Source organism: Podarcis muralis, chromosome 3, assembly GCF_964188315.1.
Source record: "Podarcis muralis chromosome 3, rPodMur119.hap1.1, whole genome shotgun sequence".
Lineage (NCBI taxonomy): Eukaryota > Metazoa > Chordata > Lepidosauria > Squamata > Lacertidae > Podarcis > Podarcis muralis.
Window position 1 is genome coordinate 83,039,251 of NC_135657.1, and position 18,958 is coordinate 83,058,208.

General features: G+C 40.7%; 1 protein-coding gene across 13 annotated transcripts in view; it reads left to right on the forward strand.

Moving 5' to 3' along the window:
• Window positions 1-14,017, forward strand: part of COL12A1 (collagen type XII alpha 1 chain) — a 111,483-nt gene extending 97,466 nt beyond the window's left edge. For 9 of the 13 annotated variants that reach the window (XM_028722784.2, XM_077926217.1, XM_028722782.2 and 6 more), the window contains 7 exons: window positions 1,142-1,213; window positions 6,372-6,407; window positions 6,504-6,570; window positions 8,098-8,286; window positions 8,593-8,661; window positions 9,766-9,936; window positions 12,945-14,017. In XM_028722784.2, the coding sequence (XP_028578617.2) occupies window positions 1,142-1,213; window positions 6,372-6,407; window positions 6,504-6,570; window positions 8,098-8,286; window positions 8,593-8,661; window positions 9,766-9,936; window positions 12,945-13,126 (786 nt within the window). In that variant the 3' untranslated portion in view covers window positions 13,127-14,017. Of the gene's footprint in view, window positions 1-1,141; window positions 1,214-6,371; window positions 6,408-6,503; window positions 6,571-8,097; window positions 8,287-8,592; window positions 8,662-9,765; window positions 9,937-10,307; window positions 12,210-12,944 lie in introns of those variants that run through there. The other 4 variants (XM_077926215.1, XM_028722791.2, XM_028722790.2 and 1 more) reach the window with 4 other exon arrangements.
• Window positions 14,018-18,958: the final 4,941 nt, after the last annotated feature.

Here is an 18,958-nt window from a genome sequence, read left to right on the forward strand (position 1 = left end):
ATGAGGCTTGAAAATTTCTCTTATGGAATTTGTCCCTTTGATGTGATTAGAAAGATGTGAGTGTTTTGCTGCTGCTTGGAAAATCTGTTAAAAGAAAGCCTGCTAGTTGCTAGGACAATGCCTTTTCACGAAAAATCAATAGGCTAAGCATTAAAAATTATTTTCTTTTAAGATGCTATTTAATTACTTCCATACTAATTGTTAATTAAGTAAGTGAGAGACCAATCCTTTGCTCCCTGGGAGGGTAACTCATGGGATACTGTGAGACTCCCTCTGCACTGACAGAGAAAATGGTAGTGGGCAGAGAGAGATGGCCAAGGATGCCAACTTCCAGGTGCAAAATATAGTCATAGACATATCCAGTGCTATTTTTTTAGAAAAAGAGGTGCTGGAACTCACAAGGAATGCCTCCCTTGTTCTCTTATAATAGCAATGGTGTCCACCGGAGAGGTGCTGAAAAAACCATACATATGCATATACATGATATATTGAGCTCAAAGCATTTAAGACTCCTCATGAACCTTGGATCAACCAATTCACACTGTTGCAAAACATTTCAGAGAGCAAGACTGAAATTGGTTTTGAACTTAGTTCAAAACACACTGGGCTTAATTAACTTTTTTTTTTTTGTATACCTGGATATTTCCTTCCTTTTTTATAGCAACTGAGTGTCTCACCCAAGCTTCCTCAACCTCAGCCCTCCAGATGTTTTGAGACTACAGTTCCCATCATCCCTGACCACTGCTAGCTAGGGATCATGGGAGTTGTAGGCCAAAAAACATCTGGAGGGCCGAGGTTGGAGAAGCCTGGTCTCACCTTTCCACATCTGTTGGGACCTAGAGCCAGTTCAGCAGTTCCTCACCAGTGCAGATTGGGCAGGTGGTGGTGGTGGGGATGACCAGAAAAATAGAATTTTATTGCCAGATGCAAGCTTGACTTGTTCATAGAGCATTAAAGAAATAAAACAGAGACTCACTGTTTATGTTACAAGATGTGTCAGATTATGAGGAAATGAAAACAAATAGTAGTTGGAAAAGTTTTCACATGCATTCCCTGCATTTGGTGAGTATCATGTTTGTTGGATTTAACAGACTATTATTATGTCCTCCTTAGTATACCTTTTCAATGTACATTTTTGCAGGGTTCCCCAGGAGTTCCTGGAGTTGCTGGCCCAACTGGAAAACCAGGAAAACCAGGAGATCGTGGCTCTCCGGTAAGATAATCAATGATTGGCATTTAGTGCATCTGTTGTTAAAGATACCATCAAATGTTGAGAGAGCCATTGTGTAATGTGAGTCTGAGAAAAGTCTATCAGCACAACTTGCTAATATCTGAAAGTTAAGATGTTAAGTCTAATTTTCAGCAACTTCACTCCTTACAGCACATCTTTTTTTGCAATTTAAGTCAGGTCTGGAAATTGTGGTCAGGGCTTTCCACTAAAAAGAGAGCAGAAGCTGCACATGCCAAGGCTTATATTTCTGCACTATGTAAACATCTCAGAGCAAAATCAGCAGAATTACTGGAATTATTCTTTTTTAAGCACAGTCAAGTATGATGTGCTTCGCTAAGGTGGAAATTTTTATATGTAGCATTCTGGGAGCTTGTTGGTTTGAAAAAGTTTGAATGTTTACAGTGGAGCCTCGGTGTTGTGTTGTGGGTTTTGTCTAGAATCTGATACCAGATGAGGGATCAAGAGATTGTCCCAGCAGCATTGCCAGAGCCAATCTGTCTGATTTTGTCAAGGCTGCTATTAGAAAGTTATGCATTTGGTACCAAAGGTTGCAATGTTTGCATCTACTACACTGGTCAGCATGGGAAGGCTCTCTCTCATTATCTTAACTTGTATCAGTACCTTTGAGGCAATGAAAGGTTATACTTCCTCTGAACGAGTGGGTACATAGTTTAGAAGTACTTCTGGATCCATTGCTGTCGCTTGAGGCTCAAGTGGCCTTGGTGGTGCAGAGTGCTTTCCGTCAGATACATTGGCCCAACTGCACCTCTATCTGGACAGGGATAGCCTAACTACTATTGTCTGTGCTCTGGTAACTTCTAGGTTAGATTACTGCAATCTGTCATACGTGGGGCTACCTCTGAAGATGGTTTGGAACTTCATCCAATGGTTAGGTTTCTCTCCAGGGCAAGACAGTTTGAGCATATAATGCCAATCCTAACCTGACTGCAGTGGCTGCCAGTTAGCTTCTGGGCCTAATTCAAAGTGCTGGTTTTGACCTATAAAGCCTTAAATAGCTCAGAATCATCATACCCCAATGACTGCCTTACTCCATATGAACCAACTCAGACCCTGTGTTCATCATCTTAAGCCCTTCTTTGTGTGCCTCCTAAGCAAGAGGTCAAGAGGGTGGCAACATGAGAACGGACCTTTTCTGCAGTGGCTTCCCATTTGTAGAATGCTCTCCCCAGGGTGGCTCGCCTGCCGCCTTTGCCACACAGTTTTAGGCTGCAGGCAAAAACAGTCCTATTCTCCCAAGCCTTTGGCCAATTACACAATCTAAGGCCTTTTAAAGTGGGGGAGGGGTATTATTTATGTTTGTTACTTTGATGTGTATTTTTTTGTTTTTATATTGTCTACCACCCTGTGATCTTTTTAAAATAATAATAGTAATAATAAAATAGTCTTGAAAAGGAGAAAGAGGAATTTTCTATATTGCCTCAGATAAGTTGCATCAAGGTTTTTCTGCCCCCCCCCCTTTTAGAATGCCATGCAAATGTTTGCATCTAGTTTCTATGAGATTACACAGTCTCATATTTGGAGTCAATTGGTCACATTAGCTTGTCCCACTGATTTCCGTAGATCTTAACTGTGACTAATTTTCTGTGCTTAAGGTCTCACATTAGCACTTATTATGAGTGCTGTCTTAGTAAGGGAACAGGTTGGGTTACCAACTGGCCACCACCACCATCATCAACAACAACAGGGCTTGGCCTGATTAATTGTCTAATAGTAGTTATATCTGAAGTCATAAACAGGTAAACCTCTGCACACCTTGAAAGGCATCATTGCTTCAAATTTCTGTGTATCAGTAATGGATGGTATGTTGGAGATGTGCTGAATGCCTGAACTCCCTCCAGCTAAGTCACTGAGGTGGCAACAAGGTCAGTGCAGTGCAATTGAGTCAGCAGAAGTGCTGCACTGGCTCCACCAGCACATTTGCACCACACCAACCTTGCTACCAACATGCATCAGTGACTCAGCTAGAAAGAAGTTGACCAAGTGGCACAGCCCTACTACACCACCTGCTACAGCTGCACATCAAGCTGCTGTTAAGAGGCAGAAGAGCAGTGACTAGTAACAAGTTGGCTACATTCAGCTTAGGAGCTCTGTATGTAATGATAATTTCAAGGCTTCTTCATAATAATGGAAAATAAATAAATAAATAAATAATAAGTAAATAAATAAAAGTACTGGTATTTATACCCAGCCCATCTGGCTAGGTTTCCCCAGTCACTCTGGGCGGCTTCCAGCAAAATATGAAAAAATAATAAAACATCAGACATTCAAAACTTCCTGATACAGGGCTGCCTCCAGATGTCTTCTGAAAGTTGTGTAGTTCTTTATTTCCTTGACATCTAATGGGAGGGCATTCCACAGAGCGGGTGCCACTGCCGAGAAGGCCCTTTGCCTGGTTCCCTGTAACTTCATTCATATATATATATATATGCTTCCCTTTATCCAAATATAATGTTTTCAGAGTGCAGTGTTTTGCTTTGGTTGTCCCACTCTCCCGCATACTGTTTCTCAGCTTTTCAGATCAGATCCCAGCAGGAATCTGGCATAAAGTCTGTGCAGATGTTTTGTCAGACTCATGTGGCAGATGGGCTTTCAGCACCTATATGTATGCTATCAAGAAATGCCAAAGTGGCAACCTAAGCCCATGTGTGCAAGCGGTGGGCCAAATGTAGCCTGCAGAGTTTTAAAGGTCATCCAGACTTTTCCTGTAGCTACATGGCTGTGTTCCAAAGCAGCATTTCCTCACACAGCTTTACATATTTCTTGTCACCAAAAAAGTTTAGATAATTCTGGGCCATAGTGAACAGAGAGCTTTCCTGAGTTCATTGGCCTATCAGTGCATTTTTAAGTATCTCTTGAGAATTCTAAGTTGGTGAGAAGAAAAAGTTCTAAGTGGGTGATAAGAGAAAAATGATTTGTATGCATGTTTAGAAAACATACAGACATACAGGAAGCAGCAGCAATATCCTACTTGCTTTGAGCTTTTGCTTTCCATGGGGACAAACTTGATAATTTGCTAATTAATTACCCTACAAAAAGAAAAGCCTATTCTTTAGACAAAGATAGCTATAACACAATAGACTAATTAATTCAATAAGGAGGAAGTATCTAAGCAAACAATGGTGCCTCTTAAGTATTTAGAATGAACAAGAACAAATAATGTAACTATACTTCATAGACACAAACATTAGTTAAACAGCCTTCCCAGGGGCTCCCATTGGATCCATTTCTCACATGTGGTTGACATTACTTCTGGAAAGTAAATGCTGCCTCAGGCTAAGACAATCGACACATCATATTCTGTGTAAGGCTGGTCAAAATATTGAGAGAAGACATAAATTACTTTCCTGATCCGGGCATGTGGCAGCTCTGTACAGCTGCTAGCAATGTTGCTCTCCCAAAGATGTAGATGGTTTAGTGAATTAGAAGAGTCCTTTTCTTTCACACACTTGCTTTGACAACTCAGGTAAAGAGTTTAATTTGCAAGAAGAGTGGTTGATGTTGCTCCACTGAAAGCAGCCTGGAGGGTAACAAATAATCTGAGCCATATGTAAACAAACAGACTTTTGCATGTTTGGCAGCAGCACCCAGGGTCACCATGACCCTAAATTCTGCACATCTGAAATCATCCCTGGTGTAAACCTCTCACTTTCACAAATTAAATGCTCATGATCTCAGTGCAAGATTGTTGAAATGTTGCCATATTCAGTTATGCTCTAGTCCTGCAGAGTAATTTATTGGTGTGTCACTAAAGGAGCTTTTTAAAGAAACCACTTGTGGCCAGGTTTGGTGATTACTTTTGCTGACAACAGAATATTAAGCATGATTAAATAATAACTAACGATTCACCTCTGGGAGTTTACCAGTGAAAATGTGTTTGGTTTAATAGCAATTTCTCTTTTGTTTGTTCATTTGAATGCCCAGAATTTTCACACATTTCTGATCATTTATTTCAAAAATTGGAGTCCCCACAGAAAGGAGAAGGGAGGGGATTTAAAGGAAATCCAGCAGTTGAGGTTCTGGTATTACTGATGCCAATCTGCTGTCGTCATCAAATCACTTAGTACAAAAGTGGAGGACATTACTGTGGATGGGGCACTAGAGGTATAGGGTGAAACATCTCTGGCTTGAGATGTTTACTAAGTGCCTCTGGAAAGACTACAGAACTTGTTCAGATGACTAAGATTTACTAGCGTGGGTTAATATTTTTCTGATAACAGTCCAAGGGTTCAGACAACACTGTCTCCTTTTTGGATGATTTGAAACATGTTGTTGACAGATGAAACAATGTTAACTGGTTTCAAATAGGTAATAAATATATTTGTGTGACAATTGTCATACATTTTTGAATATCTGCAAATATACAGCTTAAATGCACTGACTATGTTTATTGAAATTAACCAGGAGATAATTTAATTTTTAATTATTTTTGTCTCTCCCCTACCCCCCATGGCTACATATTCTAATTAATGAAAATAATTATAAGGGAAACTTATTATCAAGTCATGTTCCCCCCCCCTTAAGAAGCCATGCTGGAAGATGTTTCAGTAAGGAATGCAAAAAAAATATTAATATAGGTTATGTTGTTCTTGTTTGTGGGGTTATATTAGGATATCCTTGGAAAGCTATTATTGATGGTCCCAATGAGAGAATTTTTTTGCAGGCTGATGTTCATACTCACTGAAACATTAATACTGCCTGTTTCCTTCCTTAGCACTGTTATCTAAAAAGGATAGATAATCACCCAAAGTGTTGGTGGGGTGGTTAAATGAAGACTATGTATTCTAGTAAATGAAAATAATCACCGTAGCAACTTAGAGATAGGCAGTTGTAGATTATTGGTACATGAAATGTGGTGCATGTAGAAGTGCCCAGGTTCTGGCATTTCCAGGAAAGACTAAGAGACTCTTGCCTGAAACCATGTAGATTTACTGCCAGTCTGCTTAGATGACGCTGAGCTAGATGGACCAGTGGTCTGATTCAGTATAAGGCAGACACTTGACTTTCATGGGCTGACCTTCCACGTTCAGGCCCTGGAGTGCCTGGCAAACACTTTTGCAGTCACGCCTGTTAATCCTCCCTCTTTCTGTGATGCACTCTGATGGAGTTTAATTTGTTACAGGGGCCAGCTGGAATAAAAGGCGAGAAAGGTGACAGAGTAAGTGCACCCTTAAAATGAATTTGTTTGCATTTTCTAATGCCTCCTACAAAAGAGGACATCATGTCTAATACATGTTCTGTTTATTTTATGAAGGGAGACATTGCTTCCCAGAATATGATGCGCGCTGTGGCAAGACAAGTCTGTGAACAAATGATGAATGGTAAACAATGCTTTGAAATATGTGCAACTAAACGCATTTTTCCGTGTACCATATTGTCAGACTCTGTTGTGAACTTAAAGCTTAAAGTCACATGGGTTCAGTGTTTCTCAAATTAGGCAGAGCCTAGGCTGGTGGGTGAAATTGCAAATGTTTGGCCTCTTGCTAGCTCAATCACCAAATCCAGCAGAGTCTGATCAGCTGGAAGCAACTCTGAGTTACCACAGGTGGGTACAAACCAGTGGCTGTCACAACAAGCCTAGGTTTATTTGCCACTTTTTCCATTGGCATATTCAGTGTGGCAAACAAGAACTTCATTGTACCAAATCAACACAAAATTAATCAGTGGTTGATATTCTGGATTGAAATATGGGTTTGAGTTTGATTCCTTGCTTTGCTGTCAGCTGCTGCCTTTCTGTAGCAGTACTGATAATGCTTAACGAAGGCTAGGTCTGATCCCACCTTATGCTGTTGCCACTTTGTGCTCTTCAGTGACAGTAGCAGTGATGACAAGTTCAGGTTCCGTTCTCCAAATGCTGGCAAATACTGAATATGTTTTGCTGCTCCTTCTGGTGTTTGTCATACATGGTCTTCTAGAGCATACAGAAATAAAAATAAATGCTTATGCTTAAAAGTAGGGGAATGGTCAAGCCCACTACAGGCACACTACCCATACATAGAGGTATCATTTATAGGACATTAGAGCTTGTCTTGAAACTTGCCTTCTGTTGTGTACACTCAGTACATCAGGCCATTATGGGGGCTGGGAGGCAGGTACATGACACCCATAACTCTGCCTTACATTCTGTGCTTTACATTCTTAGGCAAGACCTTATTGATAAAATATGTGTTCTTCTGGGGAGCTAAGTTGTACTGGTTTCAGCTTTTTTATAATACCACCTTGCTGCCAACATTTCTCCTTTCGTTGTATTTATTGGATCTACAGTTGCATAGAGTGGAACCTCACAAGCTCTATGCCTCCATGGGTAGAAAAGAGTGGAAGAGATTGTGGCTGATTGGGCCTCCCCACCCCCACCTCCAACCATCTGTGTCTCTCCTAAAATAAACCCACACTATTCTGGAAGCTTTCGGATCCTTCAGAACAGCGTGAGGGGCTGAGTGTGTTGAGGCTGCAGGCCAGAGTTGGTATGGGAGAAAATCATGTTCTGTCCATGGAAGCACCCAGTTTGCAGAGCAGGTGCCTACACTGGCTCGGACTCACTTCCGCAAATGAATCTAACCCTATGGGTATTAAATGCTAATCCTACTCAGAGTAGACCCACTGAGGTTAATGGGCATGATTTACTCAGGCTCATTAATTTCAGTCGTCTAAGAGTGGAATTTAGTTGAATTTATTTATTTACGAGTTTATACTGTTTGTTAATCTTAGCCTAAAGTCGTGTACCAAATTAACCAATAGTAGTCAGGAAGGTGCTTTGTGGCACCAGGGAGCAGTATTCTGTTTTGTTTTTCACTTTACAGAAAATGGTATTGTGCATTCTTATATTATCCTGTTTTATTTCTCCAAAGCCAATATGGCCCAGTTTAACCAGAGGCTGAACCAAATACCAAATGATTACTATTCAAACCGTAACCAGCCAGGACCATCAGGACCACCAGGGCCCCCTGGACCTGCTGGGCCACCAGGAGAACCTGGGTCTGGGGGCAGGCCAGGCTTCCCAGGCACACCTGGCATGCAAGGGCCAGCTGGAGAAAGAGGTGAGTTGTGCTATCTATGTAGAAAGTGTGTGTGTGTGTGTGTGTGTTTCGTCATCCTAGGTCAGCCGCTGTCAATCCTTTGCTAATCCTTCCGTCTAATAACATCCACAGGACAGCCTTTAAACCAAACAGAATGTTTTAGTATAAAAATGGCCTGCATATGCTAAGTGGTTCATTGGATGAATAAGAGCAATATTTTAAAATGTGCTGTTAATTATATGCTTCACAAGCACGGAAAATTATTTCTTCAGCATCACTTTCACAATTACGTGGGTTGTTTCCCTTTTCTTTTTATGTGTGCTTTAGGGCTACCTGGAGAGAAAGGTGAAAGAGGGATTGGATCACAAGGACCACGAGGTTTGCCTGGATCACCAGGTGAGTTTTCTGCATCACATGGCAGCAAAAAACCGTAAAAGATAATATTGACAGGCTTTATTGTGTATGCAAGTAAAATTTGATCAAAATGAGCATCAAGTCTTTTTAGCCAGACATTTTATATTTCCCCCCTCCTATTTCATGGGAAATACCGTATTTTTTGCTCTATAAGACTCACTTTTTCCCTCCTAAAAAGTATGGGGAAATGTGTGTGCGTCTTATGGAGTGAATGCAGGCTGCACAGCTATCCCAGAAGCCAGAACAGCAAGAGGGATCTCTGCTTTCACTGCACAGCGATCCCTCTTGCAGTTCTGGCTTCTGAGATTCAGAATATTTCTTTTCTTGTTTTCCTCCTCCAAAAACTAGGTGTGTCTTATAGAGCGAAAAATACGGTAAAATGTTATGTTAGCCTTTTGACTCACAATTAGGTTTTATTTGCAACTGTTGTGCTCTCTTTCAGTTGTAAATTACTCTATAGTATAGTTACAATTTAGGATAGAATGTAGGGCCTTCACAGTTACTTTTTCTATCAGTACAATTTTGATCATTTACCGATGTCCTGGCAAGAGTAGTCAGACTGTCTTGGCGCTTCTGTCTTTAATTTACTAGTTGAAGCATACCTTTCTTCATTACAAGATCCATAAGAATTTTGCAACAAATTTTAGCTCCACTTTGTTAAAGCTCTCAACATTTCTGTTAACCATGAATATAACTTGTTCCAAAAAAAACACCCCATGATCTCATCCATTCTAAAGCTGCAGGGTAGCAGCCCTACACTTTAATTGAAATTTAGTGTGCTTGTCTAATGCAGAAGTGCCCCATGAGATCCCTGTACCGTACACAGGATGGATATAAACCACTAAGCTCAAATCTTGCCACAGCAGTTTTCTGTGCATAAAGACCTTAAAATTAGGGAAGCAACTAATGATGAGTTACATCTTGGGTTCCCTGTGGTTGCTTCATTGACACCATATGTAGAACCCAAGTGGAAACATTTCTTAACCATATGTCTGAGTCTAGACTTCAGTTTTGACAGTCACTTTATCAGACTGCTGCATGTTGAATTATATAGATATATTATCTTCCTTTTCCTTCTATAATTAGGTCCACAAGGAGAATCCAGAGTTGGCCCTCCAGGTGCTACAGGCTCACGGGGACCACCTGGGCCACCTGGCCGTCCTGGTAACTCAGGTATCAGAGGTCCCCCCGGGCCTCCTGGATACTGTGATTCATCCCAGTGTGCTAGCATTGCTTACAATGGTCAAGGATATCCAGGTAGGTTACTGAGAACTTAAACTTAATTTTGTACCTCATTGATATGCCAGTTCCGTCTGAATTGCTTTGTGGAAGGAGACCTTCTAGTATAATGAACTGAATCCAGCTCAGCTGTTCAGTAGTCGTAACTGAGCCAGCCTAGAACTAATAATTCAGGTGCTATTAAAAGTACTTTTTTGGTATTTACTGAACTACCCCAGTTTGATATGTGTTTTGTGTTAAGGGGAAAATATTATCTTTCAGAAGCAGTTTATTTCTAATAAATATAGTGTTAGAAAAGTATTATCTTTGCTTGAGGATTTAAATGACAATTTTCTTCTTCTTCTTCTCCTTGTGCTCCTCCTCCCATCAAACTACTTCTTCTGAACAAGGTTGACCTCTCCATCTAAAGTAAAAAGAACACAGTTGTTTGCCATTTTGTGTCTTTCTGATTAATGTTGGGATTATCTATACAAAATTAGTACCTGAAATCTAATATCCTGAGAACAAATGCTATTCTTTGGTACAGTGCAGACAACTGAAAAAAGTCACCATAGCACAACTTTGTGTTGGGTTAAATTCCATGGCATCTATGATTATATTACTCAATGGCACACATTTCTTCTGAGAAGAAGCAGTTTCAGACAGTGAACTGCCAAAGGAACAAAAATGCTGGATAGCTGTGGCCACTGGGGCACCAATGAAGCAATCCTATACGTGTCTACTCTGAAGTAAGCCCCACTGAGCTCATTGGTGCTTACTCCCAGATAACTGTATTGGATTGCAGCCAAAGTCACTGTAAACTGGGAAGGGGATGAGTCCCAAAATTGTGTGTGCCATATAAATCTAGGGCATCTCTCAAGAAAGGAGTTCAGGCTCACGGTATCAATAGTTTGTTGTGTGCACTGTAGCACCTTATAATTCATAAACTTGATATGTTGTTTGCCACTATCATAATGTGCATGTATACATGAATGAATATATATATATATATATATATGTACACACAAATTCATGGACTTTGAGCTAATGAATGAAACCAATTTTATAGAGTAATCATGCAGAACTTGCACAAGATCAACAATTTACATGAATTAAAAATAAATGGGAAACAATATTGCAGTGCTCTCCTTCCCAAGAGAAGCCTTGTATACATATATAGATATATGCATATAATTTAACCCTCCATAGATGGATTTAGCTGAATGAATATATATATATTGCACAGCTGTTTGACCTTGGAAAACTAACATCCTCTTTGACCTGTTTCAGGTTCCGGCTAACACATTTTCTAAGTCGCCAGTGCTGCTTACAGTTTGAAAACAATGAAAATCCTGTTTCTGAGATGTTTGCGCACGTGCTTATTAGGAAGTGAATCTGTATGGATATTTCACATAGATAATGGCTAACTGAACACCATAAGATGGGGAGATTCTTTTTTTATACACTTACTAACAAGTCTTCTTGAACACGATAAAGGACAAAGATGTTGGTAATGCCAGGGAAGTCCATCTTCTTATCCTTACTTTTCTCTCCAACCCCATACCTAAAAAGTCCCTAAAAGACTCAGTTGCATTGGAGACTTATAAAACTACTAACTAGTGAATTTAAGACCATGATACATTTAACTTCATGAAAGAGAAATGACTTAATGTAAATAGTAAACTAATTGTGGCTTGTAAATGATTTGTATGGGATCATGTCTGCTAAAATTAGTTAACATTACCATCATGCTTTCGCATTTAAGCCTGCTGCTGCTGCTTTTTACTGTGTGCTGCCATAACCACTCTGAAACTTGTTGAAACCTCTCTCTCTCTCTGGTGCTTGTCTTCATCATTCTCATCATCTTCTTCTTATCTGATTCAGGGCATGGGTTTTTTTGTATATGTAATCTTCTTTAAAGCACTCAAAAACACAATTACTTTTGCTTCTGGTCCTCCTGCAGTGTTAGGTATTTCTCCAGCACAGCTATTACTCAGTCCAATATAAGGAACACTGTCATGAAATATTTACTGAATATGATCACCACTAGTCATACTTTTTGTAGATGCCTGCCATAGTAGAAAACTATTTTTAAGAAACAAAAACAATGAAGACATGTGAGTTTTCCCTTCTTGACTCAACTGAAAGCTAATTAAAGAAGTTGGCAGGTTAAGTTCTAATGTAAAGGATTAATAAATTGTGCACCAAGATCTGATTCAATTGATGTTAAGTGTTGAGGTTTTATTGCAACAAGAAGTTGGTTGTGATTAACTTTTCCCATTGCTTTAATGTGACTTAGTTAAGACTTAAGCTGTACTAAAGCCTAAATGCTTCTTTATAAAGTTACCCAAATTTCAAGGCATCATATTAACTAATTTTTATCCAAAGTAGACCCACTGAAATTAATGGTGTTAACTAATTAATTGTAATGGGTCTAATCTGAACAAAAGTTAGTTGAATATGACCCACTATTAGTTTTCTTTTTATAGCATTGTATTTTTGAAACTCACATTACATTTTACACCAAGTTTGTTTTATACCTTTTCTCCTTACCCCCAAAGAAACTAAAAATAATTGTTGTATGTACTCTGTGTACTGTGTACAATTAATGTTAGAGACTAAGTGGCAGTCTTGTGCTTGCTTGCTTGGGATTGAAGTTCCTTTGAACTCAGGGAGACTTACTTTTGAATAAACATGATGGGGTTAGGCTGTATCTGAGCTCTGGTGTACAGTTAGGGTGATCTTGCACAAGAAGCCCTTCTCATTCACTTCAAGGGTAAGGAGCAGTTACACAAACAGCTCCCTTTTTCTGAAGGGAAAATCTTTGTGTATTAGAATTCCTGCAGTAATCATTGGCTTAGTATCATTTACTTGGAAATAAGTTGCTTTTTTATAAAAACTCAGTTTGCAAGTAAATGTACTTAGGGTCATATAGATTTACACCCCAGAATCACTAAAATGAAAATATTTAATTTTTTTAAAAAAATCTGTGGATTCAAAGGCATTTGATAACTATAATGTTCAATCGGACGACTATTTTCAACCAGAGCCATATGCACCTGAAAGTGGACCTTATCCGCCTGAAAGTGACCCCTACATAGTACCAGTGGAATCAGAAAGAAGAGATGATGAATATGAGGACTATGGAGCAGATATGCATTCACCTGGATACCCCGAGCATATGCGCTGGAAAAGATCGTTATCAAGAAAAGCAAAAACAAAACCATAAATGATTGACTTCCTTACCTTTCCCCTCTCTTCGGCTGGTGGTTTTTGTTGTTGCTATTCTTACATATGTAGTTTCATCGGGAATTGGTTGGGTGTGCCTATTTCTCCACCACCGTTTCCATTGCTTCTTCTGAGGGTATCATGCTTATGTGGGAATAGCAATAAAACGTTACCATAGATTTCATTCTTGCTCTTACAATGCTTGTAAAATACCTGAGCTTGCAGCAGCTTCATAGAACTTTAACAAGTGCATTAAAATTACCACAGGGCTGCATTATCTTTAAGTAAATTAAAAGAAAGAAAACCCTACACAGTTGCTGCCAGCGATCTAAAGGCTGGATGCTTCAGCAATGGAGCTTGCTTTATGCTTTTTTCACCTCATCCATTACTTAACTCACACAGTTCAGTCACATGACAAATCTGCAGTCTAGTGAAACAAAAAACTCTGCTTTTGATGTGTTCAGTTTCTCCTATCCTTGCTCATATCTTGCAGGGCATATACTGCTCTTATACATCTCTTTAACAACCACAAATCTTAAATAATGTAGCTGACATCATTGTATCAACTGGATACAGGTTTTTTTTTAAAAAAAGAAATAATGGCTTAAATCTCCTTTTAGAGACATTAACATTTATGCCAAATTGCAGTCAATCCTGCAGAGATGGAATTGCATGTTTGTGTTGTATATTTAGTATGATTCCCCTCCCCCCCAGAATATAATGTTTCGTAGTTATCAAAAAAAAAAAAAAAAGCAGTTGGAAATTGTTTGCAAGACTATGGATATAGAATTGCTGCTTTTATATTTTAACTGCAAATTGTGAATTTCACTGCCTTATATTATTTATTTCTGAAACAAAAGAGGCATTTTTCAATAAAACTACTGAAAATTTATATAGGCTGTGCGTATTATTGCTGGGAGGCTTCCAACCTTCAGAGGTTTTATTGTTATGGGAAATAAATCAACAGAAACATTAAACTACTTTCAGAATAACCTTTTTACATATAAAACTTGCAGCACATTGCAGTTTAGAATGTTGAACAATGAATACTAGATTGTGTTACAGGCTGAGGTCAGCATTATATATCAAGCAGTAGTTTCCATACTCTGATGGTATAATACTTCATTTCCCTGCTCTATGGAGGCCCCTACCATGATAGAATTAAGATAGTGGTTCCAAACTCAGGCCATGTACATTTTTCACATAATCTATGAACCCATGGAACCCAAGAATAATAGCTCTCACATTGCCACTTCTGCAGCCAGGATTTCCAAGACATTAGTCTTTAGAAAAGAATCCCATGCAGGTGAAAAGTGAAAAACAAAACTGGCAAGCATGTAAATGATTGAACTTTCCCCCCTTTTTTGATTGCATCGCCATTGAAAATTACCCGCTTTGAAGCTGCTTTTCCTTAATGGTTACACTTTTCCATTACACTCCGAGACTAGTTTTAAATGGGATTAGACAAATATTAAACAGAGAATAGATCTACCATTGGCTATTAGCGACAACAGATAAATGGAATCTCCAAGTAAAAAAATTGTGTCTCTCTGATAGGCATGGAGGGCAAATTTGTTTCACTTTTCATTTTCATGCAAACCCACCTAAGTTACACTTCCTGAACCATAAAAAAACAACGTAAAGGACCCCTGACAGTTAAGTCCAGTTGCGAATGACTGGGGTTGTGGCACTACTCATTTCGCATTACTGACCGAGGGAGCTGATGTTTGTCCGCAGACAGTTTTTCCAGGTCATGTGACCAGCATAACTAAGCCACTTCTGGCAAATTCAGAGCAGCACATAGAAACGCCGTTTACCTTCCCACCAGAGCGGTACCTAATTATCTACTTGCACTTTGACGTGCTTTCAAACCACTAGGTTGGCAGGAGTAGGGACTGAGCAATGGGAGCTTGCCCCATTGCGGGGATTCAAACCGCCGATCTTCCAATCGGCAAGCCCTAGGCTCAGTGGTTTAAACCACAGCGCCACCTGCGTCCCTTGTTCCTGAACCAATACACAACCCAAAATGCAGCTATCCTTTGATGGGTGAAATTGAGAGATGGGAGCTTATTAGAGGAAAGGTGGATTATAAATGAAATTGTGTGTGTGTATCTGCAGAGCAGATACATATGTACAGTAGGCATATGGGAACATAACTACTGTTTTTCCCAATTATGGAGTGAAATCCAAAGTTCATCTTACTTGGAGTACAGGCATTGCAATCAATGGACATACACAGGCTTATGTTGAATATGAGTTAGTTATCACCCACAGTTCTTTTACTAACATAAAGGAAAACTTATCTGAGAGAGGTTGCCCAGCTATCATGGAGTTGCTTTGGATGCTACGCAGGGCTGGGGTTTGGGAAGACTAAGTGCAAATGACTTCTATCAATAATATCAGGAAAATAATATCAAGCAACACTTGCTACCAACAACACTCCTGCCCTAAGTGACTGCATCTTACATGTGCCATTTTCCCAGCCCACACTTCACCTATCCAAAGGAAGGGCATGAAGACAAAGTGTCATATTGAAACCTAGCATGCTTTGTACTGCAGCCATGAATCTGAGCAGGGCACTGTTCCAGAGACATGCAGGTTTCCTTGATCATCCCTAGCCCTGCAGCTGATGGTTGAAGCTGTCAGATGTGAGAGTGCTGGTCAGCCGATTGGAAAGATGAGCTGGCCGTGACCCTCTTTCCTTCTAAAGATCCACCTGTATCAAATGCATGGCTTGCCATTTTCCATGCACACAGTTTCCAATTCATTCCTTATTGTGCACTTGTGGCTCCTGCTGGATTGGGTACATAAGAATATAAGAAGATGTTTCTGAATCAGACCAATCCTGTTCTCACAATGGCCAACCAAGATCTCTATGAGAAACCCTCAAGCAGGACTGAAGCCCAAGAGCATTCTCCCCTCCTGTGGTTTTTAGCAACGGGTATTCAGCAGCATACTGCCTTTGAATAGTGGAACAGAAGTTATAGAATCAGAGTTGCAAGTGATCCCAAGGATCATCTAGTCCAGTGTTTCCCAACCTTGGGCCTCCAGCTGTTTTTGAACTACAATTCCCATCATCCCTGACCACTGGTCTTGCTAGCTAGGGATGATGGGAGTTGTAGTCCAAAAACAGCTGGAGGCCCAAGGTTGGGAAACACTGCTCTAACCAACTGAGCTATCCATGCTGAGACTAGTAGCCTTTAGTTTTAGCCAGAGTCACTAGATTATGCACTTGTCTGAATCATAATTATGAAAGGCTTGTTGCTCAGTTTCCTCCAATATGATTGCTGCTCTTGTTTCATCTTGTAGTGATCAAAGCCCACAGCTACACCTGAGAGCTTCATGCCAAATTGCACCTTAGCTGTAGGCCATGAAACTGGTTCTCTTCCAAATATTAGGAAAGAGACCCTTTTGTGCAAGCAGCCTATGAAGATCTTTGGATTGGGGCCAAGATCTTCCACTCCGTCTCACACCAAATGCTCACCAACATAGCAAATGCTGAACTCCCAAATATTCTTGAAATTAAATTGTAACAGTGAAATTACTTTTGGGCGTAAAGTTAATAGTTTCTGGTATGCCCCACCCATTCCTAATTCTTCTCATCATAAGAAATATTTAACCTATTTCTTTAGATTCATCTTGGCATGTGGAGTCATGTTACACTTAAATTCCTAGCTTTGCAGATTTTCCTCCCTACTCATCATGTTGCCTTTAGAGTATCCACCACTCTTCTCATGGTACTGCAATGCTATTCTAGATACTAAGGGCCCATTCAACCCTGTCCATTTTCCACACACATAAAAGCAGTAACAGGACCCCAGTTTATACCTGGTCAGGCCAATAATCAACTGGCTTGGTATAGTCTACATCGGCGGCAGCTCTCCATAGTGTGAAGCAGGAGTATTTTCAAACCCTACCAGGAAATGTTGGAGACTGAACATGTCACCTTCTGTTTGCAAAGCAGATGTTCTTCCACTGGGCTACAGTCCTTCCTTGGCCTTCTCAGCCACACAATTGCACAGGGAAACATTGGCTTGAATCTAAGCCAAGCTCTGTACATGCAGATATAGATGGAATTATTCCTATGATTATGGCAGCATGAAATGATGCATGAGCATATTGCTGCCAGCTGCCTCTGTATACAGAAAAGTTCATATGAAACTTTCTGTATACAGTCATAGTCCCTTATCTCCTTGCATGCATGGGGAAATCTCACCGGGTGAACTCATAGGTGAATCTCACCAAGTGTCCCGTTTTAAGCATGACACCACAGATTGACAGAATCAGAAGTCTGATTCCAATGCCAGATGTTCCATTTTGACTCCTGTGCTCTGGCCGTGCCAGAGTGCAGGACCAAAAGACGGGTGCTTTCTGGTTCCACGCTGTAGCATGAGTCAGGTGCTCATACGCAGGACCAAAAAACAGAAGTAAAACTCCACGTGTCGCCACTCTTCTTCCTACTTCTGTCACAGCACTTCCAGAAGAATGTCTGTAGTGCTTGGCTGCCCTAATCCCCACCTGCCAGTGCTGTGCAGGCTGGTGTGACCTCACGCCAGTCCCTGCTTTCTCTCCTGGCCAGGGGCCTAGGAAGGGGGGCGACACGGGTGTCATCCCTGACAGGGGTGACAAAATCCCCCCTGGGCGGCTCGCCCCCCGAGTGCCCAGCATGTGCGCCGCTCCGGGTGACCAAGCAACTAGCTCCACTGCTGCTCCTGATGCCACACAGGCCGGTGCATGAGGAATCCATTCTATTTATGGTTGTCACTTCAGAAAACCAAACTGCTCCTGCATTCTATGTGCAGCTGTGCACATAGAAATCTAGCAGCACAACTATTTCACTAACTTCCATCAAAAGCTTTGCCTGTTGCATTTAGATCTGTTGGGGGGCTATAGCAGATGCAACAACAGCAAAGAAGCAGCCTGTTATGCCTGTTGAGGATGGCAGCTCATGGCTACATGAGAAAATAAGCTGACGGGCAGCTGGATCTCCAGCTCATCCCCCTGCCTCCATGCACTGTAAGAATAGAGAGAGCACTGCTTAGTGCTCTTTTATACCAGACTAAATGTTCTCTCTTTTCCCATTGCCAGACAGCTCAGCTGCAGAAACAGAAGTACCCACCGGCTATATTTCTTAAAGAGAGCTTCACTTCCATAAAAGAAACTATGATTAAACTATAAACAGCTCCATCAACCATAGGATGCAGCAATTTGATTCAAGTGTGATTTGACAATTCTTCCCTAGGGCTCTAGGGCTCTTTCCTGTCAGAGAGAAAGAGATATAGAGCAGTCAAGTGCTCAGGGCACTCCGGCACTTTGATGAGAAGGGTGGTGCCTATCTACAAAAACCAAGTCCAAGGTTGCTTCAACTTGCTTCCGGGCTGCGGGCTGCAGTCCTTTTTCCAGGTGCAGAACATTCCCTTCCCATCCCTTTGGTCAATATCAGCACGTTAAGTAATCACTCCTTTTTCCAGTGCATTAAGAGGAGGAGCAAAGCTCCACCCCAATTCCTGCCTGCTTTGGAAGGTGGTATTAAGCTGTCAGTTGCTCACCCTATCTAACCTTTGCAAAATGTAGCACGATCGGCTCAAGACAAGAGGGCATGTTCATATTATTGGTTTTAAGCATAGTAAAAATTCTTTTTCTTTCATAGCTCTTCCTTTTTGCTGCTGCCCCCCCCCGGCCAGCTGTTCATATCAACACATGCACACATCGGGGTGGCGTGGGGGTTGACGGGAATGTCTTTATCCCTTTAGGACTCCAATTGGTGTGAAACTGGTTTGAGAAACAATGCATCAAAGTAGAGACTACATATACATTTTGGTTCTGTAAGCAA